At 44.7% G+C, this 23,112-nt stretch overlaps 8 protein-coding genes across 8 annotated transcripts; 4 read left to right on the top strand and 4 right to left on the bottom strand.

Moving 5' to 3' along the window:
• The first annotated feature begins 319 nt into the window (after window positions 1-319).
• SJAG_00619 (DNA-directed RNA polymerase III complex subunit Rpc82) lies at window positions 320-2,508 on the top strand. The gene is made up of 3 exons (XM_002171858.2): window positions 320-431; window positions 551-1,252; window positions 1,309-2,508. The coding sequence occupies exons 1-3, from the start codon at window positions 366-368 to the stop codon at window positions 2,239-2,241; spliced, it is 1,701 nt and encodes a 566-aa protein (XP_002171894.2). The 5' UTR covers window positions 320-365; the 3' UTR covers window positions 2,242-2,508.
• SJAG_00620 (chitinase) lies at window positions 2,419-8,671 on the bottom strand. The gene has a single exon (XM_002171859.2). The coding sequence runs from the start codon at window positions 8,416-8,418 to the stop codon at window positions 2,533-2,535; it is 5,886 nt and encodes a 1,961-aa protein (XP_002171895.1). The 5' UTR covers window positions 8,419-8,671; the 3' UTR covers window positions 2,419-2,532.
• Window positions 8,672-9,021: 350 nt separating this feature from the next.
• On the top strand, window positions 9,022-13,823 carry SJAG_00622 (glycerophosphoryl diester phosphodiesterase Gde1). Its single transcript, XM_002171860.2, has 2 exons — window positions 9,022-10,117; window positions 10,303-13,823. Exons 1-2 carry the CDS (start codon window positions 10,101-10,103, stop codon window positions 13,691-13,693), a joined length of 3,408 nt encoding a protein of 1,135 aa, XP_002171896.2. The 5' UTR covers window positions 9,022-10,100; the 3' UTR covers window positions 13,694-13,823.
• On the bottom strand, window positions 13,759-16,528 carry SJAG_00623 (Holliday junction resolvase subunit Eme1). Its single transcript, XM_002171861.2, has one exon. The coding sequence runs from the start codon at window positions 15,974-15,976 to the stop codon at window positions 13,901-13,903; it is 2,076 nt and encodes a 691-aa protein (XP_002171897.1). The 5' UTR covers window positions 15,977-16,528; the 3' UTR covers window positions 13,759-13,900.
• SJAG_00624 (lanosterol synthase Erg7) lies at window positions 16,503-20,025 on the top strand. The gene is made up of 2 exons (XM_002171862.2): window positions 16,503-16,943; window positions 17,068-20,025. Exons 1-2 carry the CDS (start codon window positions 16,767-16,769, stop codon window positions 19,057-19,059), a joined length of 2,169 nt encoding a protein of 722 aa, XP_002171898.1. The 5' UTR covers window positions 16,503-16,766; the 3' UTR covers window positions 19,060-20,025.
• Window positions 19,534-19,854, bottom strand: SJAG_00625 (hypothetical protein; the record flags this gene model as incomplete). Its single annotated transcript, XM_002171863.1, has 1 exon — window positions 19,534-19,854. The coding sequence occupies one exon, from the start codon at window positions 19,852-19,854 to the stop codon at window positions 19,534-19,536; it is 321 nt and encodes a 106-aa protein (XP_002171899.1).
• Window positions 20,026-20,356: 331 nt separating the features above from the next.
• On the top strand, window positions 20,357-22,908 carry SJAG_00626 (carrier with solute carrier repeats). Its single transcript, XM_002171864.2, has 2 exons — window positions 20,357-20,482; window positions 20,586-22,908. The coding sequence occupies exons 1-2, from the start codon at window positions 20,456-20,458 to the stop codon at window positions 21,447-21,449; spliced, it is 891 nt and encodes a 296-aa protein (XP_002171900.2). The 5' UTR covers window positions 20,357-20,455; the 3' UTR covers window positions 21,450-22,908.
• On the bottom strand, window positions 21,662-22,520 carry SJAG_00627 (DNAJ domain-containing protein DNAJB family protein; the record flags this gene model as incomplete). The annotated part of the gene is made up of 2 exons (XM_002171865.1): window positions 21,662-22,462; window positions 22,512-22,520. 2 exons carry the CDS (start codon window positions 22,518-22,520, stop codon window positions 21,662-21,664), a joined length of 810 nt encoding a protein of 269 aa, XP_002171901.1.
• Window positions 22,909-23,112: the final 204 nt, after the last annotated feature.

Raw genomic sequence — 23,112 nt, 5'->3', positions numbered from 1 at the left:
GAATGTATAATACCCCCAAAGAATACGGAATTTGAGGTTTAAATTAGTCTACTTCGTTAAATATTAGTTCGTTCCGCATAACTCGTCTCCATTTCACAGTTTTAATTTGTTTTAGTATGTTTTTCCAGGCAAAAATGTTCAAGTTGATAACTCCTCAATAGATGGGACAACCTGGTTGAAAAAAAGATAACATAACTAAACCTTAGTAAATAAGAACTCTCAATAAAAATAACAGCGAAATCTGTAAGAAACTTGGTAAATTCCCCGTTTTGTATTTTTCTGTCGTCGTGGGTGTGAAGTCGAAGGAAAAGTGTCCACCATTTTACCTCTCCCAACGCCTACTGCCAGTCTGGCTCGGAGACAACATGTCGCAGTACGCGGTAGAACTTTGTGAGGTCGTCATTCAAGAGTTCTTTGGTGAATGTTGTGCTGTATGTTTTTTTTTGTGCTGGTTCTTGGGGTTTACACGAACTTGGACCAAGAATTAGTTTCTCAGTGAAAACTTCACTCCTTCTGACTTGCAAATGAGCTCTCCTTGCTAACCCTGTAGACTGTATGCCATGCTCTCTTGAATCATGGACGAATGACGCTTCAAACTCTGCGTTCTCGAACGAAACTCCCATTAAAAAAGCTTCGTCAAGCCTTAGTCTCCTTGATGCGCCATCATTTAGTGCTGTACGCGAAGGTAATCGAGCACCTGCGGGAAGTTACACACTATGAAGCTCAATGGACTGAAATCTATAACTTTGTCCGGAAAGGAAAGGCTGTGTACATAATTTCTCAGCGAGTATCCCAAGAAGCTGGATCTATCGCTAAGTATATCGCAACTCAGGGCCGCGTTCGCGTCTCGGATATCTTTAAGGCATTTGGTAAAGACCCCGATGCTGTTGACGATGAAACCAACAAGCTCAGAAATGAAATTTATGCTTTGATGGAAAAAAAGTTCCTCGACGTTGTTCAACCTCGTCATCTTATACCCATGTTTGACCAAGAGATGGAACTTCGACTTAAGCACACAGAGCGCCTGAAGTCGGAAAATATGTCGGATGCGAAAAGAAACCATGAAATTCAAGACGCTATTCAATTAGACCTGGCCAAGCTTGATGCTGCTGAACAATCAAAGGAGGTCGGTATGAAGAGAAAGCCAATCGAATCATTCGCCCGTCCTAGCAAACGCAGGCGTCGCGCTGGTGCCGCTGACGAGACTGCTGATGGTGATGACTTTGTTCTTGTACCCGACCCAGATGCCCTCGTCCGAATCCGGAATAGCAAGATTCAATTTTTGATCGTAATGCCAAACTTGTTCAGCTGGCTGAGCGACGTATTGGAAAAACAACTTCTATTGTTTATTCCCATGTACTTTCCTTGTTGGAAACCAAAACTGCCGGAATACCCATGCCTAACCAGCATTTCTTCTTTACTACTATGGAGCTTTCACGACACTTCAAAGACGACATAGATTTAGTTTCCTGCATCGTGAAGGATTCCTCCTTAAAAACACTTTCCGTCTCAAACCCTGTGTTAATCGGCGAAGATGATGAAGATGACGAAGATGAGGATGAAGATGTTGACATGGATGCAGAAGCAGCAGACGAGAGTAAACGTGATCGCAAGGCGGCTGCACTCTTACAGCACTTGGAACTCCTTGCTGATAGTTCCCTTCGATTCCTTACTAAAACCGGCACACGCGCTATGGGCGAGTGGATGGTTGACTATACTTACCTTTCCACTGTGCTGCGCGAAATACATTACGAAAATATAATAGAACAAAAGCTCGGTGATCAAGCTAAGACTCTACTTCGCATAATAAAGGACAAGGGAAAAATTGCTGAGCAACAACTTTCAAATCTTGCACTACTTCGTCAAAAAGACATTCGTGCTCACCTCACCTCAATGTGCGAAGTAGGTGCTCTTGACATCCAAGAAGTCCCTCGTTCTGCCGACCGGGCACCCTCAAAAACATTCTACCTTTGGTTCCACCGTACTGATAGAGCTTACTCACTCCTGCTTGACCAATTGTTCAAATCCATGGTTCGCGTTCTTAGACGGTTGCGTAGTGAACGGGATCAACGATCACTCTTGTTGCAGAAAGTCGAGCGCAGCAACGTGCAGGGGAACGAAGAGAAATATTTACAAAAGTTTGAGTTGGCAGACTTAAAAAAGCTGGGACTTGTGGAGCAACAACTTTTGGTTCAATTAGCTCGTTTGGATGAGTTGGTTATGTTATTTGGGGATTTTTAAAAGTAAATAATATTGTCGTTCCAAATCCATTTTCGTGTTTGTGTTGTTATAAGTCATTATAAGTAAAGGCGTAAATGATAAACGTGCTCTTAACAATATTGGAAATTTCTAAGGTATTGGCAATAATCCAACACTTCTGCGGTAGACAACTCCCTCTTTCTCATTTCCCTAACTGAATTCAGAGGACAATATATAAATTGTTATTAGATAATAAATTAGCACTGCTAATAGATGCAAGTTCTATGAATGAAAATAAACAAAAAAACCAAATACAAAAAACAATCAAACACCTCAACGGACAATGGTTGAGGTGATAAATGTAGAATAAGCCTTAGGTTTGATAAAACCCATATTAGATGAACTCGTCCGGCGAGGTTCACCTGGCTTAACAATAGATCTCGGAAGTTGAGTAACGACCTTACGTTTTCTGAGTGCTCCTGCAGTTGGTTCCAAAACGGGTATGCCGTTTATCTCGGACCAGTAAAATCCAGCAGGAACCGAATATGTAGCCCTGACAGCAGAGTACCAGCGACCTGCTGAATTGACGGACGTTGCTTGCGCAGCAGTCGTAGTCTCAGCAGCGGTCGTCGTAGTAACAGTGTCGGTAACACTTGTTTCTACTTCAGCAGAAGTAGAGTAAATAGCAGTCGTGCTATCGGTTATGTCCAATGTATAATCAGAGGAAGTAGTTGTTGAAACAATTTCAGACGTAGTTGCCGTAGAACTAAGTCCCGCCTCCGTGACAACTGTTGCTGCAGTTTCAAATTCATCAGTTGATGTACTGATCGACGACGAAGCTGAAACAACATCCACAGTAGTTGCAAAACCCCACTGGTCAGTAGTTGTCACGATTGATTCAGATGTTTGTGTACTTGTAGCAGGCAGCGTGTCCGTAGTCGATTCAATGGTACTGGTCACTGTAGTAGGGAAACCCCATTGATCAGTTGAAATAATTGTGCTCTCGGAAGCTGTTGTCGCTGCAATAGCCGAGTCCAAACCAGTAGTTTCACTTGTTGATGTGGAGGCTGCCGACGTTACGGTAGTAGAGAAGCCATATTCATCGGTGGAAACGTAAGTGGTCTCAGAAACGGATTCAGTTTCGGAGGTCGCTGCACTACCTGTGATAACTGTGGAGGATACAACGGTAGTAGGGAATCCCCACATATCGGTTGACACAAATGTAGTTTCAATGGCTGACGAAACAGCATCCGTAGAAGTTGCTTCTGTGGCGGCAGTTGTACTGTCGGGATTCGTTGTAGTGGGACTCTCGATGGTCGCAATGTCGGTAGTAGCGCTGCCGCTCAAATAGTAAGTGCTTGTATGAACGTTTGTAAAGCCCCACTCAACGGTTGTGTATGTGGTCGTGACAGCTTCGTTTGAGCTACCCGAGCCGGCAGTAGATGTACCGGTACTTGTGTAAACATTTGTGAAACCCCATTCCACCGTAGTGTAAGTAGTTGTAAACAAGTCCCCAGTAGTAGCATCGGTGTTAACAGTGGACGAATCGGAATCATCTGTAACTTGAGAAGACACAGAAGCAGAAGCCGTTGTTGCCAGTACATCTGTTGTGCTTGGTACGATAGTAGTAGTAGGTGTCGCATATGGGCTCACATCATCAGTCGTTGCACCTGTCGTAGAATCGACACTTGTAGTCAAATCCGAAGATATGTCTGTAGTTGGCACAGATTCTGCAGTTGTTGTCGCGGAAGGAACAGAATCACTATCAGCAGTCGCAGTGACATACTCGACAGTTATAACATTACCATCGTCATCAGTGTAGTAGTTAGGATCAGTGGTGGCAACGGAATATGTTGTTAAAACCGTAGGGTAACCCCATTCATCAGTAGTCGTTATAGTGATTGTCGCATCAGTCGTAGTGAAGGTCGTCGTGTCAGTTGCGACAACAGTAAACGAGGTAACTGTCACCGTTGGAAGCAAATCCTTCTTACCGGAGATAGTTGTTGAGTTTGTTGAACTAGTCGACGGAAGTCGCGTAGAAGGAGTGCTTACAACAGTTGCGTTAACAAACTTCGCAGAAGAGGAAGCTTTCACTGTACTCTGGAGTAGCGTCGAGGAAGCAGCTAAAGTGGTTGAAGAATTCGTCTGTGAAGAAGACGTGATTGTTGGAGTCACCAATGTTAGGAGTCGACTTGAAGTTGAGCTTTCAGCAGATACTTTCGAAACAGTTGAGGAGTTGAGAGATGCAGGATAAAGCGAGGAAAGGGACGACGTCGAGGAGTTTGTTTGAAGACTGGAAGTAGGTGCAGTGTATAAAGTAGAAGCCGAAGTTGTCGAACTGTTAGTCTTAGCAGAGACAGATGAAGACAATAAGGGAGTAGTGACTATGCTCGACGAAAGAGCACTAGAAGAAGTGGAAGCAGTGGCATTACTGCTTACAGCAGGCACGGAACTCGACACGGCCGTGCTAGAGTACTCACTAGTAGTAGAGGTATTATAATGCTTGAATATGCTTGAAGACTGAGTTGAAAGACTGACTCCAGAAGAAGATGCAGTTGGGGACCACGTAGACAAGATATTGGAAGACGAATTAAGGAAAGAAGAAGCAGAACGAATAACGGACGATAATCTGTGTGAGGTTGAAGAGGGAGAAACAGTAATCGACGAAGTTGTTGTGTTTGGGGACCAAGTGAAACTGCTAACAGAGGGCACAGACAGAACAATAGGCGAAGAGGATGTCAAACTAGACGACGACGAGGTGTAAGTGAAGAAATAGGATGTGTTGTTTGTCGAAGATGAAACGCCGGAAGTCGAAACAGAACTAGCGCTTAACAACGACGTTTTCGAGAACGTATTCACAGAACTCGAGTTAGTCAAGACAGACTTTGTCGCTAAGGGAGATGTAGAGTAATTTGTTTGAACAGTGGAAAAAACAGGAACCTTAGTTTCAACACTGCTGCTGTATCCCGAAGATATCGGAACCCGAGTAGCTGAAGTGCTATTTTGAAGAGTTGGTTGTCCAGTAGAAATTATAGGAATTGTTGTCAGGACTTTAGGCTTCAAGGAAGAAGTAGATACAGCAGAATAAGATGATCTTTCAATACTCGAAGAAGACGCATTGAAGTAATCGATAGAGCTGAATTGTTGTTGAGTAGAAACGGAAGCCGAAGGAGTACTTGTGGGCAAAATTTGAGAAGAAACGTTCAAAGACTGTGTATAAGAAATCAATGGTCCAAGAGTACTTGAAGTAACAGAGGTGGAGACATTCGAGGAAAAAGTTTGCTGTTGCGCGGATATAGAAGCAGAAGCACTTGTGGACAGTGATTGAGCAGATGTTCCTAAAACAGCCGTCGAAGAGAGAGGCAGATCCGAGGAAGTGAATGAGCTATCTTCGGAAGCAATTGGTTGTTGACTTGAACTTGTATAAGAAACGGAATCACTCGTGGCCAAGCTTTCAGCGGATGAGCTGGAACCAGTTGAAGAAATAATCGTCGGAGTAGCTACAGTAGGTGTAGTAACAGAACTTTCAAGAGAAACACTGTCTCCATTGTTGTAGTCAGCACTTGTTGATTCAATTGGAACAACAACAGTCGAAACGGTAACGGGGCCGGCCACGCTCTGAGTAGTTGTGACAATTACAGCAGATGAACCTGTACCGTAGTGAACCCAAGATGTCAAAGTAGTTGTGCGGTAAGAAACGGGTGTCACAATAATAACTGAAGTACGATAGTGCTTTGAATGCGTGGAAGCGGACGAATGAAGAGCAGGAACTTCGTATGCTGAAGAGTAATCGGAAGCAGCAGAAGCACTCTCAGGTAGAGAGGTAGCAGTAATGAAGGAAGAACTTGAAGCCTCGGGCTCAGAAGTTACCGATGGTACCGTCAACACAGTCGAAGGTGAAGAAACATCTGCGCTGGAAGAAGAGAAATTGAATTCACTGTTCAGCGTTTCGGTAGAGAAAATAGATGCCTGGGCAAAAGAGCTTATTGAGTAAGTAGCATCAGAAGCAAAGGCAGAGGAAACAGAGGAAATTGAAGACGAGTCAGAGGGAACGCTAGAAACAGAAACAGAATCAGAAACAGCTGTAAAAGAAGAAACAGAATCAGAGATAGATATAGAAGAAGAAACTGAAGAGACAGAGGAAGGGGAAGAGGAACTGAAAGTCGTCGTAAAAGGCAAGTCTGAAGAGGCGGCGGAAGTTGATTCAGAAGCGCTGTTTACAACAGAACTTGATGAGCTGACTGACACCGCGTTAGAGACAGTTACAGAAGACGAACTTGAAGTGACGATGGATGCAACATCAGGAGCATTTGTTGTTGTAGAGCTCTCTAAGGTAGAGGATACGGGCCAAGAAAAATCAGTTTGGGACTGGAAAGACGACTGCAGAGAACTGTTGGGAGCCGAACTTTCGGCAGAGGTTTCAACAGAAGGAGTAGTGCTAACAGTGGAGGAAGAGATGGCAGGGGTAGAAATCACTTGAGACTCAATGTTGGTTGAAGATTCGATAGAGGAATTATTGTCCAAAGATGTGCTATCAGATCCCGCACCCTCTTCACTGGAAACTGTGGCAGTACTGGAAGAAGAAGTAGAAGAAGTAGAAGTAGAAAACGGAGATAAAGACGAAGACGTAGATGTAGACACCGTAGACGTAACAGGAATCTCTTCAGTAGAACTTTGCTCCGTTGATTCAGGAGTGGTAACAGTGCTGGATGAAGAATCAACAGGAGTGCTTGCTGCAGTTGATGAGCTACTAGCGCCAGCGCTAGTAGCCAAACTAGGAGTACTTTCAGCAGCACTAGAACTGAAGCTCAATGACAATGTTGTAGAAGGAGAAGTGGAAGCAGAGAGTTCAGAATAAGAGGAAGTTCCGACAACATTCATACTAGAGGCACTAGCAGACACCGTAGGGTTCTCCTTCGCGGGCTGAACAGTCCGGAAAGCACTTGAAGAAGAACCAATACTGCTGCTCGATGCATGACCAGCATGCGAAGAAGAAGAAAGGCTATGTGCCGCTTGAGAAGAGATAACGGACGTGGTAAGGGAGCTTGTTTGAGAAGAGGATGGAGAAGAGGATGAAGCAGCAGAATGCAAGTTTGACTTTGAGCTTGAAACTGTACTGGCACTCTTGCCAGACGATGTAGCAAGAATCGAAGTAGAGACTGTAGTCGTGCCAGCTGGTTCATTAACGGAAGCGCTGTTTCCGTCGTCGGTCGAAGTGGATCCTGTAGTTAAAGAATAAGAGGAGTTCAAAGCCTTCTTGGCATACTCAGCATACGTTGTTCCATTGACCTTGTTCAAATAAGCCAAACTGACATCCCAAAGAGCAACACCGCCAAAGGAATCGTCACTCTTTGCCTTTGAGTCACGAACAAAGTCGGTCATATTGTTCACATCTCTGTACCCATCCAAAGCAGCTCGTTTGTCTGAAACAAGGCCAAGGAAAAGACGGGTCTCGGTGTTGTAGGCACTGTTTTCAACATATTCTAGCCAAGACTTGAAACCTTTTCCGGTTTTGTTTTTGCACTCAGCACGGAGAGTCGTGTTAAATTCGCGAATGAACAAAAAGTCAAAACTCGTTTTAGAGATAGAGTCACTCAAAAGTGCATCTGGTTGTGCGCAAGAGGGAGCAGCAGACAGGTAATACGTGTGGTCGGGATCGGATTTGTAAATTTCATGCATACGCTTCACGAGATCAGCATAGCCTTGAGAGGAGCCATGTTCAATGTCCAAGTCGAAACCATCGACAACAGCTTTGCCAAATGGACGGTAGATGCTTTCACCACCTCCAAATACATTCCAAAGCTGGAAGGCAAAGTTGGAGGCATCACCCGAAGATCCGAGACCGTAGTCTCCCGCATACCCGCCAAGCGAAAGTATAATTTTCTTCCCCGCAGCCTGACATTTCTTAATGTCGGTCTCCATCTGGGGACACACTTTAAGGTCGGTGCCTTCATACGTCACGCTGTCGCTGCAGAGATTACCAAAATCGTAAACGGGCCAGCCGTTCTTGTTGAAATTAACAACGGATGAAAGTACGATTACATCAAAGGGAGAGTTGGAACAGTACGCCGATAGGCGTTTTTGATCTTGTCCAGCAAATTTGCCTGACAAGTTTGAGCCCCAGTAACCAACAAGGTTAGTGGACGCGTTTGCTTGGAAGGCGCGAACCTGCGCGCCAAAGAATGCAAAAAGGAGGAAAAATAGTATCCACAGCTGCATTGCTCCGATATAGACTAGTAGAGTCTTAGAAAGAGCAGCAGTTGCTTGTGTATACGGGTTTGTTTTGAGATTGCGGTCCTCCAAGAAGCGCGTCTGTCATCTTTATAGCTTGTTTGTTTACATTGTTGCTATGTCAACAGTGTTTACAGTGTTTAATGATAATAGCGTGCACGGGCGGAGAAAGTAAATAAACAAACACGTCATGAGCGATGATTACGCGCACGTTATGAGAAGAGAGAAGGAAACATAGTATGGGAACGTTAAGGGGAGAGCAGGGGAAAAAAATAGGAAAAAAAAACAAGAGACTTTCTTTATTTTGTGTATGCAACTGTGTGCTAAATACCTACTTCTATGGTTTTTTGTTCCTGTGATTTCCTTTCTTCCACACCTCTGCACCTAATAAAACGTTCCGCGTTTTTCACTGCCGACGCAAAGTCGCGGATTAGTGGACGCGTGATAGATAGTATGCGGCTATAATTCTTATTGGTTGTACGTTGAGAGGCCGCAGCGAAAATGACTCTTGTCCGCTGAATCACAATCTGACGTCACTTCCATCCAAACTTAATGCAATTTAGGTTGGTGCAACACCATACTTCACTTAACCTTAGCCAATACCAAAAAGAGGAGGATCATGTAGTCGTATCGAAGACGACGCTTATAGAGAGAGTTTCGGTGTATTAGAGGATGAGAACTGGCTGGTTGTCGACAATTGGAATGCAGAGAGGGTCAATTGGAGTGAAATGGCGAAATCGAAGATGAAAAAGTGGGCAGGTGAGAAAGGACAGAGGGGAAGAATGAAGAATTCGGGAACCCAAGAAGGACGATTTTCTTTTTCATCGTGTTTGTACGCGTAAGGTGAATGAACTGTGCGGACAAGGAAGAGAGCCTCCGAGTTGAACCGTGTTTTTGCACTAATTCACAGTAACATTCTTTAAAATTGGCGCGTCTAGAATGATTTTTTTTCAACACATTGCTCTAGACGGAGCGTCAACGATCGTTTATGACGCGTCTACGGTTCTTGATTGTGTTTTTTTGTATTCCTCCGCTCCTGTTCCGTCTTTTTCTCCGTTTCTCGTCCAATCTTCCTCCCCATGTTACGCCCCACACTTCTCCGCCACATGTCGGCCCTTCTGGTCCTCTTGCTGTTACCTGTGTTACCTCTCTTTTCCAGCGGCTGTACAGCGATGACGTTTGCAAGCGGTAGGTGAAAGCGAACCTCGGCTGGCACCGTGGTCGGTCCGGTCATTGACTTTCCCTGCCCATTGTATTGGCTACGGAAGCATACGGGCTGTTCAGTTCTGACTAAGAAGCCTCCAGTGTTCAGTGGTGCTTTTGTTTTTATTTACTTCATCCCACATTCTTGCATCTGCGACGAACGCTTAAGTCTCCGAATAAACAAACTCCGCAGTCGGAAACCCATTTCTTAGACTGTCGCCAAACGTTGAATTAGGACGACTTCTCCTTCCTGATTGCTTCTACCATATACCATTCACTTTCCTTGTCGTCAGTCTGGTAAAGAAGAATTGTCATTACCGGACAAACACCTGCTGACTCACGTTTCTCCGACGCTGTGGCAACAATCACAGGACATTCTTACAGTGTCCTCATTTTTATTGCCTGAATAGGATCCCAGCAATTCCCGCGGAATTTTTTACGGATCATTTGTCAATCCGTCGCTCGTAATGAAGTTTACTGAAAGGTATGTCGGTTTAGCGACGAAAAGTTGAAGAGGATCTTATCGACGAGGACCGATCCTCATTGAGTTTGTGTGGTGTTGCGTCGGGTTGCATCGTTTCAAACTACCCTTTGCTTGCTTCTTTTGGTTCCTTTGATTTTGCGTCTGCTTGCTCATCCTCTTATCTATACATACTAACGATATCTTAGCCTACACAAAGCCATTGTACCACAATATGCAGATGAATACGTGGACTATGAAGGAATCAAGCGTAAACTGCTTGCTGCAGCCACTCAATTAGGCGAATCAGCGAAGGATGTTCGCAATGACGAACGTCAAGCTGTTCTCCGTGACTTAATGGACGACTTACATGTCAACCTCGATCGTGTAACAACGTTTTATGACTCGCGCATTTCTCGAATGAGTCTGTTTGCTCAACGTTTGCAGTCGGAAACACAATCTATCGAGGGATCTAACATCTCCACTACATCGCGGACCGAGTTGCAAAAGTCTCTGTTGTCCCAATTGAACAATATTGAGCTTCAGCTGCATCGGCTTTCTTCGTATTGCGAATGGAACAAATGTGCTTTTGAGAAGCTTGCTCGCAAGCTTGACAAGCATTTTGATACGAACGCCTTTAACGATTTCTACATACTCCAAACATTGACGCATCCGTTTGCTGGCGCCCATGAGGTGAAACGTACGCTGAAAACTGTACGTTCAACAATGAACACACTCAAGACTGAGTTCAGTTTTCGCGGCTATGGTAGTTCACCCACCTCCTCAAGCAGTGGACAATCTCTGGATGTCTGCTTAGAGAAAGATGACTCGTTGGGCCTGTTTAACATTATGGGGAAAGCTCCGGCACACCTTCTTTCTGATGTGTTGACTTCGTGTATCACAAAACGAGCCGTGCAATGCACTAACCTGGTTCTCAAGCTGCTGGTCGGTGATGTTGACATGATCGGCCGTGGTTTTCGACATGCTGTATATAGTTGCAAGGACAAAGACGCGGAGGTGCTAGAAACATTCTTGAAACTCGTACACGAGCAAGCTCTGCACGCCGCTAATCGACGCTCTACGGAAACAAAGAACGAATCAAGTAGCGTCAATCAGCAACCTCATCTCGTGGCGCGTCTTCTAAGTTCGAAAGACAGTATTGGTCAAACGGCTCTTCATTACGTCGCAAAGAATGGCCAAGCAGGCTTATGCACTCTCTTTTGTCGTGAGTTGGATGAGGTATGTCCAACGTTTCGGAAGACTTGCACTTGGAGCAGTCCGGAATGGCGCGACGTTGCTTATGAAACTCCCATGTCTCTTGCAATTCGGAACTGTAATGTTGGCTGTATTGATGCTTTAACCGTGTATCAACCAAAAGAAAACGCGAAGCTTCATGACACTCCTACTCCAACTCTTGTACTTGCGTGTCGGTTGATTGATGACGCTGGCGTGATTGAAGCATTGGTGCGTGCTGGTTATCCTGTGGATGCAAAGGACATACATGGGAGTTCTGCCATTCACGTCGCAACTCGTTTTAATCATGCAAACTGCGTGCAAGAACTTCTTCGGCTATGCCCACAGTCCGTTACTGCACTTGAACCGCCTTACGACTGGACACCCTTAATTATCGCAGCTGCTTTTGGCCTGCAGCCAATTGTCTCGATTTTGTTAGAGGCTGGTTCGGATTTGACACAAGTCGATTCGTGTGGTTGGACGGCAATGGAACACGCTGCCATTCGTGGGCACCTGGACTGCGCTGCTCTACTGAAGACGGACGTTGTGTTAAGTAATAAACCTGTCACTAGTGGAAGTTTGGATGTTAAACCCACTAACTCTGACATCCGCTCTTGTGATCGTGCCATGCAAATCGGTGTCTCGGACCCTAATGCTAGTGTGTTGATTCTTCGACTGGATGGCATTAGTGGTCGAGTTCGTGTAACGGTTTTAGATGAAGGGGCGGAATACCTTTCAGGAAAAGTGAACACTTCTTTTGAAGGATTGAGCATTAACGCATCGACAAGTTCCTTGTCTTCACATTCGTCTGACAAGCGATCCCCTAGCTGTGTGATCAATATTCCGCGCAGCCAATTTGACAATTTGGGTGAAGTTGGTGAGCATTACGGAAACAGTCTCGAGGAAGATGTCGACGATGGTGATGTTGAGGAAGATGACGTTTTTGAAGACAATTCGCCCGCTCCACCTACGTCTCATAAGCAACCTGTGGAGCTGTTGTTCAAGGTTGCCTCGCCAGAAAGTGCTGTGCTACATGTCGACTTGTTGGCTTCACGTTCCTCGCGTATGCTTGCGAAGGCTGTCTGTCGAATTTCAAGTCTATTGACAAATGTTGGAGCGCATATGCAGAGTTTGAAGCCGGCATCGCCTTTGCCCATGCTTTCCACAAAGGACATGAATGTGGTTAGATGGGTTAATGTCCAAGCACTTATTTCCACTTACTCAAAAGCCGGCAATGCTATCAGCATGGAAGCGGAGCCCCCTAAGGCATTAACGAGTGAACCCGCATTAGCGACCTTATCGTCCAAGCCTAGTACTTCATCATTGAAACATGCTTGCAACTCAAGTTTCAGTTTGAATCATGATGCCAAGGGAAGCAATGTGGCCTTAATTGGGCATCGTGGTCTTGGTAAGAATCTTCCTGATCGCAAATGTTTGCAGCTTGGTGAAAACACACTTGATTCCTTAATTGCAGCTGGAAATCTTGGTGCCTCCTATGTCGAATTTGATGTTCAGATGACGAAAGACCTTGTCCCCGTTGTGTATCACGACTTCATTGTTCACGAAACCGGTGTGGATGCACAAATTCATTCTCTCACCTATCAACAATTCCTCTCCTTTTCCCATCAATATCCTACCCGTGACGTTGATGAAACTGAATCATCTGTTGGAAGAACTCGTTCGCGAAGCATTGACATGCCTAGACCCGCGTCATTCACCTTAGAAGATGGCATTGAACCAGGCTCCCTCAGCCCAAATTCGAGTGTCTATAAAGGAAACTCATTTGGTAATAGTATTTGCGGACCTTTTACTACGTTTAAGGACATTCTTTTGAGGGTTCCTTTGAATATTGGTCTTAACATTGAGTTAAAATATGCCATGTTAAGCGAAGCTGAGGAAGAGGGTTTGGAGCCCGTGGGTATTGACGCGAATACATATGTTGATATTATACTCGACATGATACATACCCATGGCAAGAAGCGAAACTTCATATTCTCCAGCTTTAATCCTGATATCTGCATCCTTGCTTCATTAAAGCAGTCTGCCATTCCGGTTTTATTCCTGACAGAAGCTGGTACGGCTTATAGAACGGATGCCCGTGCTGCCTCTCTTCAGCAGGCAATCAATTTCTCTTGCAAATGGGGCCTGCTTGGCATCGTTAGTGCCTGTCAACCCATTGTTCACTGCCCCAGACTAATTGATGCAGTGAAGCAAAGGGATCTTGCTTGTTTCACATACGGTGTATTGAACAATGACGCTGAGAATGTGAGAAGGCAAGTCAAACATGGCGTTGATGCCGTAATTGTCGATAATGTGTTGGCCATTAGACGCTGTCTAAACGATATCGAGCTGACGAGCTCTAACTAGACGTTTTTTTTTCAACTTACGTGCTTGTTCACGTTTTGACTATCATGAAAGTATTATGATTATATTAATGAAAATATAGAACTGATTTAAAATTGTAATTTTACACGGCCGTGTACCGAATGAAGGAAAATAGAACGAGGTTAGGTGTACAGAACGGGGAGATTGTAAGAAGCAATTATTTTGATATGCTGGAGATATTAAAAGAAGTCATGGAATGTCTTGATTTTCGTCACGGCCAAGGAAAACCGTGTGAACACGTTTAGAAAGAGCTTTTCCTATTTTACGGGAAACCAGGTTTGTATTAATTCGAACTTCAGCAAGAGCATCTGGGCCATGTTCACGAAGGTGCTGTATTAAGCAAAACAAGGTAGGGAATTTGGAACAAATTGCATCGGCGGCCGCAGGTGTGATACGCGAAATTTCACGGAGCATGTAACTTAGTGAATCATCTATGTTTGCAGCAGACTTGACTTGGCCACTATCCAAACAAAACATTTTTCCTTTCGGCTTCGGCTTGTATCGACGTATTGCCAAATCGCCCGTTATTGAAGCAATCCATTGAACAGATTCGTCAACATTGTATGTTTCATTAATGAGAATACTTTGGTTCACTTGAAGCTCAATAAGACGTTCGCTCAGCACGTCTTCTGTTATGTGTTGGTATTTAGACATTGATCCGAAAAGAAGGGGCTTCGTGCCATTATTCACTGCGGCAGCAAACTGTCTGTTGACTTCTGAACGTTGTTTTTTGAAGTAGGTTTTGCAGCCCTCCAACAAGAGGAGTATTTTCATGGAAGGAAATTGAGACTGAATGGAATGAAGGTAGTCTTCAAGTGCGTTGTCAGAGATCATTTTTACAACTTCAGTACAGGTTAACCGTAAAAGAATGAGACTTTCGGCTTCTTCATGCTCGTTGTCATATTCGAAGTAACCTTTGGTAGCATTGTAAGTATTGGATACAAGGCGTTTCCAAGTAACTGCACTTAGTGGGTGATTAGGAATTGGTTTGAATGTACAACCTTCTTCGCGTAAGTTATTCATAACTTTTTCTCCAAATTCAGTGAGCATCCACTCTTCCGAAACATTTAAGATCATCTCCGGAAGGCAGTCCTTTCGAGTGCGATTTTTTTTGTTTAAAGTCTCCATATCTTTCAGACGTTTTCGTTCAGCAGCTTTGGCTTCTTTCGCCTTTTTCTTCTCCAATGAACGAAGAACTTTTTCTCTGTGTGCAACGCCAGATACAGTACGAGTGACCGCGGTGGTTGTGTTTTTTGAACATACCTCTTCGCTTGCTGTATGTTGTTTATGTCTCCTTTTAAGCTTTTGCAGTCGATTTGTTTCTTGTTCCCCAAGCAGGGAGCGCGAGCGAGTAAAGTCTGATGCAACATGCAGGTTTGCAGTTGCAGCTGACGAAGAAGAGCATATAGATTCTGAATAAGATTTCCTTAACCTTGAAGGTTTTGGATGAGTAACCAAATTCTGATCAGGTACGGTTTCTTTTTCCTTTACTGAAAACATGCTCTGAGGTGCACGAATGCTTTTTTGAATGTCCTGAAGTACACGGTTAGAGAGCGGACTGGACGAGTCTGTCAACGGTATTGGATAAGCAACATGTGTGGGGGAAACAGAGTTTGCTCTAAGTACAGTGGTATCCTGGTCCTGTTCTTCATCTACACGGAAGACAGGCAATTCTGGAGGAGAGGACGAAACCGGATGTTGCACGGGCACGCTTTTGTGTAAATCATTTGTGGACGTATTTAAGGAACTGGCAAGTGGAGCAGGAACGGATACGGGACTTGGAGGAAGGAATAGCGGAGAGGAGGAAGACACCACTATAGGACCTTCATCTGTGAGAAGTGAGCTGTGTTTTGGAGTTGTTTGGTCATGACAAGGAAGATGAGATGCGGACGCAAGAACACGCGCAGAGATCGCCTGAGGTGCAAAGGCCGTCTTTGGACTGGGAAGGTAATCATCGTTCTCAGTGAAAGAAGGCGGCGGTGGTTGTGAACGCAAGGAGGATTGCTGTGAGTCTAAGATGGGGGAGTCGGTGACTTCGACAATTTCAATTGTCTTATGAGCTTTTACTTTAGGCAATGGCGTTGTAACCGACGCCTTCGATACAAAAGTTGAAGCTTGCTGTTCACCACTTTTTTCTTGCACCGATTTGGGATAAACTTCGATGGAAGAGGAGATGAATTCGAATTGCGAAGGCTGCTGGTATTCTGGGGCAGGAGGATCTGAGTCTGTGATAACATAAACATGTTCTTTAATAGGAGTAGCCATGATGAAGTAAAATAGAGGAGACGATATATACAAACGAAGAGTATATATAAACAACAGAATAACGAGCAGAAAATGAAGCAGAATGAACGGATACGAGCAATTGAGCTCACTGGAGAGACCGGAGAAACGGATAATGCACTGAAGTGGTATTTGAAGGACACGAAAACAAGAGTGTAAAAGAACCGGTGGAAAGTCTAAGTAAAACGTAACAAAAACAAGAAAACAGATGTGATCCTATTCAATAAGTGTTCAGTCATTCATTATATAAATGGAAAAGCACAGGCGGTCAACGAATGGCTAGAACACGTCGTAACCACTTCTTTATGAAAATTAAATCGCGTGTCAGTAGAGCCAAAATCGTCGTACACGATTGTGAAAAAAACCACTATTGGGAAAGCAACTGTGCTGATTCACGTCGCGTATTTAGATTCAATTGTTTTTTTTAAATTCAGCATATAATGGTGGAATACCTGGTTGTGGTAAAGCATTCGGTAAGGCCAGTGATAGGTGGAGTAGTGGTAAGATACCATTACAACAACCAGTTTATTTACGCCTAGGCAAGGTCAGTGCCGTAACAGCTCCCAGCCGAAACCTATATCATTAAGACAAGTTCCAACGACTGCTGTGAAAGGGATTCTAGGACTTTTTGGACCTCAAACGCAGCCTGTACTATTATAGTATATTTTGTGAAGGAAAGAGTCGACCGTTATACTGTAAATTTATAATACATTCACATAAATCTTAATACGACGAAACGGTTTCGTTGGACAATTTTGGATTCTAAAGAAGAATGGAGTCCACTCATCTCCGTCCAGAACTCGAGAAACTCATCGCGAAAACAGATATTAGCAGATGGAGATTGAATATCGCGAAGGATTCAGCAGAGACTTGGGAATATTTATCGGAAGAAGACTCGAAGAAAAGACCGTTAACATTTAAGGAAAAGTACTATCTTGGAATAGACCCAGTATGTGAAGTAATAACGAAGACAGAAAGGGTCGAATGAAAAATGACGATATGAACCGTTAAGCTTCACACCCTATTTGATTTACTCTTTTCCAGCCTGAAATTTTTGCTAACGATTTATTCAGGAAGCAAAAAAACTTGGTCCAGCGAAGACTCCGCTAGAGAGTGCAAGAAATGGTTTCGAATTCTTTCGCAACCTCCAGAACGATGACGGACATTGGGCTAGTCCGTATCAGGGACCGTTGTTCCTGATTCCAGGATTTGTCCTTTCATATTACATTACACAGACTCCGCTCCCTGATGGATGGGCTACGGAAATTGTTCGATACTTGACAAACCATACGAATGACGACGGTGGATGGGGTATTCACACAGAAGGCGAGTCAACCGTTTTTGGTACGGTCATGAACTACGTCGTCCTTCGTCTTCTGGGTATGGAGGCCGATCATCCTGTGGCTGCGAAGGCTCGTCATTGTCTGCATGGACTTGGAGGTGCCATTGGTGCACCCCATTGGGGCAAGTTTTGGCTTGCTTGTTTAAATGTTTATTCTTGGGATGGTGTGAATCCTATTCCTCCGGAGCTTTGGATGCTTCCCGAATGGATTCCCGCACACCCCAGCAAATGGTGGTGTCATGTACGAATGGTTTACCTGCCAATGGGTTACATGTACGGAGAAAGACATGCCTGTCCAGTAAATGACTTAATTCTTGAGCTCCGCAAGGAGCTTTATGTTACACCGTATTCCGAAATTAACTTCCGAAAACATCGCAACAATGTGAATCCAATTGATGTGTATTGCCCACACACTTGTCTTTTAGACTCCATCAATTGGATCGTCGAGAAGTATGTGCATTACGTTCGACCAAACTTTGTTCGTACGGCTGCAACCAGGGCTGCTTATGACTTGATTAAGATTGAGAATGAAAACACAGACTATGCATGTCTCGGTCCGGTAAATGCCTGCATGAATACACTTTGTGTGTATTTTCACGAAGGTCCCAAGAGCTATGCATTCAAGCGTCTCATTGACCGGTTACGCGAGTTCATGTGGATTCAACCGGAAGGAATGTGTATGCGGGGAACAAACGGCGTTCAAATCTGGGACACATCGTTTGCTCTGCAGGCCTTGTACGAGTCAAAGCTTATTTTTGAGAAGGAATACCTTGGCAACGCACAAAAAGCACTCAACTTTTTGGACAATATGCAAGTCCGTAAGAATGTTGGTGGAAAAGGTTACCGTCATAGCAACTTTGCTTGTTGGCCATTCAGTAACGTTACCCAAGGCTATACGGTGTCAGACACGACATCTGAAGCTATGCGGGCGGTTATGATGGTGCAGTCTGTCCCGGGTATCTTGTCTCGTGTCAGCCGTAACCGTTTGCGCTGGGCTGTTGATTTATTGTTGACTATGCAGAACGACGATCTGGGCTTTGCGTCGTATGAGCCTATTCGCAGTGGAGCTTGGTTGGAGAAAATCAATCCCGCTGAAGTTTTCGGCAAGATCATGGTCGAGTATTCGTATCCAGAATGTACGACATCCGTTGTTCTGGCCCTGAAAACGTTCTCCAACTTGGATCCGGAGTATCGACTTTCGGATATCAATGAGACAATTGACAAGGCGGTTCGTTACATCGAAGGAGCCCAACGGCCGGATGGCAGTTGGTACGGAAGCTGGGGTATTTGTTTCACGTATGCCGCTATGTTTGCCACGGAGTCTCTTGCTATTGTTGGCAGAACGTACGCCAACAACGAGCACCAAAAGCGGGCATGTGAATTTTTATTGTCCAAGCAACGTGAAGACGGCGGCTGGAGCGAGAGCTATATTGGTTGTGCTACCGGTGTGTATACCGAATGGCGGGATACAAGTCTTGTCGTTCAGACATCGTTTGCTCTTCTAGCATTGATGAATGCAGAGTATCCGGACCGGGAACCGATTGTTCGTGGTATTCGATTCCTCATGAAGAGTCAGCGTGACGACGGCAGCTGGCACCAAAAATCCATGGAAGGCATCTTTAACAAGAACGTTTCCATTGCCTATCCCAACTATAAATTCTATTTTTCCATTAAGGCTCTTGGTATATTTGCCGACAAGTACGGAAACTCGATTGAAAACTAGTGGCAGTAGGAAAAAACGAGACAGAATAACTTTGTTTTTTTCTTTTTTTTTTTGGTATTTAGCAGTCCAGCGGGTGACGTGCGTTGTTTTAAACTGTTAATCTCTTTCTCTCTCTCTCACTCTCGACTCAAACTCAAACTCAGTCGTTTATATGCTACTTTACTTTCGGTGAAAGGGGAAGCCATCCTGTAAAATCTACTAGTCTCCACACTTTGGAGCATTGTAATTCATAAGTTAATTCAGGACACAGAGAGGCTAAAGTACTTCTACGAAACTGTATTCTCTTTCTTTGTACTCTAAACCTTTTGACAAATGGGCTACTTGTTTGGCAAGTCAACAGACACGGCGTTTGGAATCATCAACTGACGGCTTTACACTACTCTCCACTCCATCGTAACGAATTATGGTAATCGTAATCATGTCATTACTGCCATTTGTAGCTGTGCTGTTCGCAAATCTACTCCAAAAGATGGTCTATTCTTTCAGATAATCCCGAAGCTCCTTTAGGTCGCTCTGACCAGTGGCATCAGTGAGCTGGCCCTTCATAATGGTCTCTTTTTTATCATTTGCATGATGATGATGGTGATGAGGAGGAGGACCGCCAATTTCAGCAGAATTGTTGTCTGGTGCCTCAGTTTCCAATTCAGCTTCTAAACGATTGTGAAGCGTGCGCTGGTCTTTAGAGTCATTTAACTTATGAGCATGATTGTGCTTGTTGGTTGTCTGTTGATGATGTTTTCCCGTACGCTCATCTGAGTCGTTCGTGTGTGCAAGGTAATGAGACCTGGAGGACATGGTTGTTAATCAAAAAAAAAAGAGGAACTTCTGCTGGGATTGCAATTGAATGTTGTTGTTGTGTGCTCTAATAGACGGCGCACCCGCGTCAATTTATACTTGTGCCATTTCTTCATGAAACGTACTCTACGTCAGAACAATTAACGGCCGCTGTGAACGGGAACATGGTGGAGCAAAAGTTCTGATGTCGTAGAAATGACGCAGAAACATATTCTCGTTCTGATTGGCTGTTATTGCGGTTAAGGTCTGTGTGACGTAGTACTGACGCATGCATGACCGTATAGTAAACGCGATTTTCTGGGGTAGCCGAAGATTACGGAATGACTGATGCCGGACGTCATAGAGAAAATCGAGGATAGTGAAGTGATGGGGTGCACGCTAATTACAAATAAAGAAGTATAACGAGTTACTAATCAGTTTGTTGTTGTTTGTAATAACGAACTTTACCGAAACTCACCGTACTCCTCGCCTGCACTTACCGAGTTGTGAATTTTCGAGATAAGCACAACATTCATTACGGCGACCACGAAGTTGTTCGTCGGTAATCGTTCCAGTCTAAACCCTATACTCTTCGTCTTCTGCTGCTCACCGAAGACCATCCATGTCTGAATCCAATATTTCGCAGTCGGTAAGCTTTTTTCTCGCGGTAGTTGGTCGCCTCCACGGTTGCTACTAGACGAGAATGTAATCGTCGTCAAAGCTCAGAGCAGAAGAAACTGACATTTGCGCAGGCGAAGGACTTTGTCGCTGGCGCTGCTGGCGGCGTAGCACAGGTTCTGGCTGGACAACCGTTCGACTGTGTCAAGGTTCGTTTGCAGTCCCAAGCTGCTGGTGCACCCGAATACACAAACGCAGTTGACTGTGTCCAGAAAATCATCAAGAATGAAGGTTTGCAGGCCTTTTACAAGGGCACTGTTATGCCGTTGTTGGGCATTGGCCTCTGTATCTCCACACAGTTCACTGCCTTTGAGTCCGGCAAACGTTTCTTTTACGCCCGAAACGGTACCGACGAACTGACATTTGGCCAATATTATATGGCGGGTGCCTTTAGTGGAGCGGTTAACTCGGTCCTCGTCAGTCCCATCGAACACATTCGTATTCGCTTGCAGGTTCAAACTGGCCCCAATCCTTTGTATAAGGGCCCTGTCGACTGCATGCGCAAGATAGCCTCACAGCACGGTTTCAAAGGCATCATGAAGGGTCTTTTCCCCACCGTACTTCGTGAGACTCACGGAGTCGGTATGTACTTTTTGGCTTATGAGTTGTTGCTCGCCCAGGCCATTAAAGCTCGTGGGTACACCAGCCGATCCGAGGTCCCTGGCTGGCGACTCTGCTTGTACGGTGCCGCCGCTGGTTACGCCATGTGGATCTCAGCATACATGTTTGACGTTGTCAAGTCCAACATTCAAACGGACGCCTTTGGTTCTGGCGCCAAGTATTCGACGTCATGGAAGTGTGCTCAAAGCATTTTTAGAACCGCTGGCTTTTCCGGTTTCTGGCGCGGCTTCGTTCCTGTGCTTGCTCGTGCTGCACCGGTGAACGCTATCACGTTTTACGTGTATGAAACTGTCGCTCACAAGTTGCGGGACGTCTAATTCAAGTGGTATCACGACCCTGTGCGCATGACGCGCATATTGCATGCTTTAACGGTCGTGTGCCTTTTCTTGTTGTCTCGTTGTTTCTTGTTGTTTATGCTTTTTTGTTGCAATTATTCCTCTTTGCTGTTCGTTCATTTCCAGTACGCATTCATAATAAATACGCATCAAACAATTTTAGTCGAGGGAGTCCGGTACCTCTAGCATGGGCGTTACTCCTTCTTTGTTGCAGATGTCGTCGGAGCCGAGGAAGATTTGGGAGGAGTGAGCCTTTTTGAAAGGCTGTGTTCGCGACGTTTCAAAAACAAATCGACTTGTTGCTGTCGCGTGAGCTTACGAGCCATTTCACCGCGAAGTTGCGCGTCTTCCGCCATAATCGCTTGCTCCCTTGCACGTTTGGCATGAAGATGCTCGCGGGCAGTGTACCAATTCCCGGCGTAGAGCGCTGCCGTCAAAACGCCGAAGATACACAAAATAGCCAAAATCCCTTCATCCTCCGGACCAGCAGTGTCCTTGCCGGTGCGCTCACATTCGTCGTAGTACTGCTGTGAATTGTAATAGTAGTCTTGCCATGCGGCTGTTCCGCTATACCGCGGTCGATTGGGTCTTGTCGTACGTCTCCTACTTTGCGACGTTGTAGACGGTGATGGTTCGGGGCTGTTTTCCCATCCAATTCCAAGAGTCTCGTATGCACGACGCGAACGTTCGTTTGACAATAGTCGATTGGCAGAAACAATGAGCTGAAAGACACGATTACGGTCTTCTTGGCTGATTTCATTTTTGTCGGCGCTCAAGTCAGGGTGGTATTTCTTTACCAATTCGGTATACCGTTTCCGGATGTCCGACTTCGAGCATGTTTTCGGCAGTCCAAGTACTTCATATGGCGACAAGGCTCCCAAATCGTGTCGACCGTGCAAACTTGCCTGTGCAAACCATCGTCTCGTGGGGAAGAAGAACTTTACCTGTCGCACCGAACGCCAGTGATACATGCGATCAGCGATTCTGAGTATGGGCTTTCCAAACGGGAGGTGTTAGTGAAGCATTGGATTCTTCGTTATGAACATAGGGCATGTAACTTAACTTATAAAGAAGAAGAAACGCTGAAAAATCCCAGACGCCTTTCACATACAAGAGGAAGCAAAAGTCCTCGTACAGGTCAATTCAATCAATCTGTGCTCACCTGTTTTGCCAAATGGTGAGGGGACAGTGAGAGAAAGAGGTTGTTGGTTCTTGGCAGGATTCAGAAATCATTCGGAAATCTATTAAGCTATAAGTGACGTCAACAAAGAGAGCGAATTAAGGTTGTAGGGCGATTGACGCGTCGCGCGTTATAACACCAACAACAACGATTACACAGGATTGCAGCCGTGATCAAAGAATTTGCAGTAAACAGTATGTAGTACTGGGGTGTTGATAAGTTACGAAATCCGATTCCTTTGGAATGAAATATTTTTCTCTCTTTTTTTTTTTTTTTTTTTTTTTTTTTTTAATATTTTTTGTATTTTTTGTGAATTCAATTAATTTTTTTTTTTTTTTGGTTTTATAATTATTTTTAATTAATTTATCTTCTTCCTCCTAACAATCCTTTGCTCGTAAACTCCGTTTGTAAGTTTTTCCCTTTCCCTTTGAGTGCGTTCCCTGTACGTTCCATTTCGTCCGACGA

The sequence above is a fragment of the Schizosaccharomyces japonicus genome (assembly GCF_000149845.2).
Source record: "Schizosaccharomyces japonicus yFS275 unplaced genomic scaffold supercont5.1, whole genome shotgun sequence".
NCBI classification, from domain to species: Eukaryota; Fungi; Ascomycota; class Schizosaccharomycetes; order Schizosaccharomycetales; family Schizosaccharomycetaceae; genus Schizosaccharomyces; species Schizosaccharomyces japonicus.
The sequence above is the reverse complement of the archived record's forward strand: the minus strand, read 5'-3'. Positions and strand labels throughout refer to the sequence as shown.

Coding starts and splice junctions, on each gene's coding strand:
- SJAG_00626 (XM_002171864.2), top strand. CDS start 20,456: ATGTCTGAATCCAATATTTCGCAGTCG. Junction 20,483..20,585: donor AATCCAATATTTCGCAGTCG/GTAAGCTTTTTT, acceptor ACATTTGCGCAG/GCGAAGGACTTTGTCGCTGG.
- SJAG_00623 (XM_002171861.2), bottom strand. CDS start 15,976: ATGGCTACTCCTATTAAAGAACATGTTTATGTTATCACAGACTCAGAT.
- SJAG_00624 (XM_002171862.2), top strand. CDS start 16,767: ATGGAGTCCACTCATCTCCGTCCAGAACTCGAGAAACTCATCGCGAAA. Junction 16,944..17,067: donor ACTATCTTGGAATAGACCCA/GTATGTGAAGTA, acceptor CGATTTATTCAG/GAAGCAAAAAAACTTGGTCC.
- SJAG_00620 (XM_002171859.2), bottom strand. CDS start 8,418: ATGCAGCTGTGGATACTATTTTTCCTCCTTTTTGCATTCTTTGGCGCG.
- SJAG_00619 (XM_002171858.2), top strand. CDS start 366: ATGTCGCAGTACGCGGTAGAACTTTGTGAGGTCGTCATTCAAGAGTTC. Junction 432..550: donor TCTTTGGTGAATGTTGTGCT/GTATGTTTTTTT, acceptor CTAACCCTGTAG/ACTGTATGCCATGCTCTCTT. Junction 1,253..1,308: donor TACCCGACCCAGATGCCCTC/GTCCGAATCCGG, acceptor AAACTTGTTCAG/CTGGCTGAGCGACGTATTGG.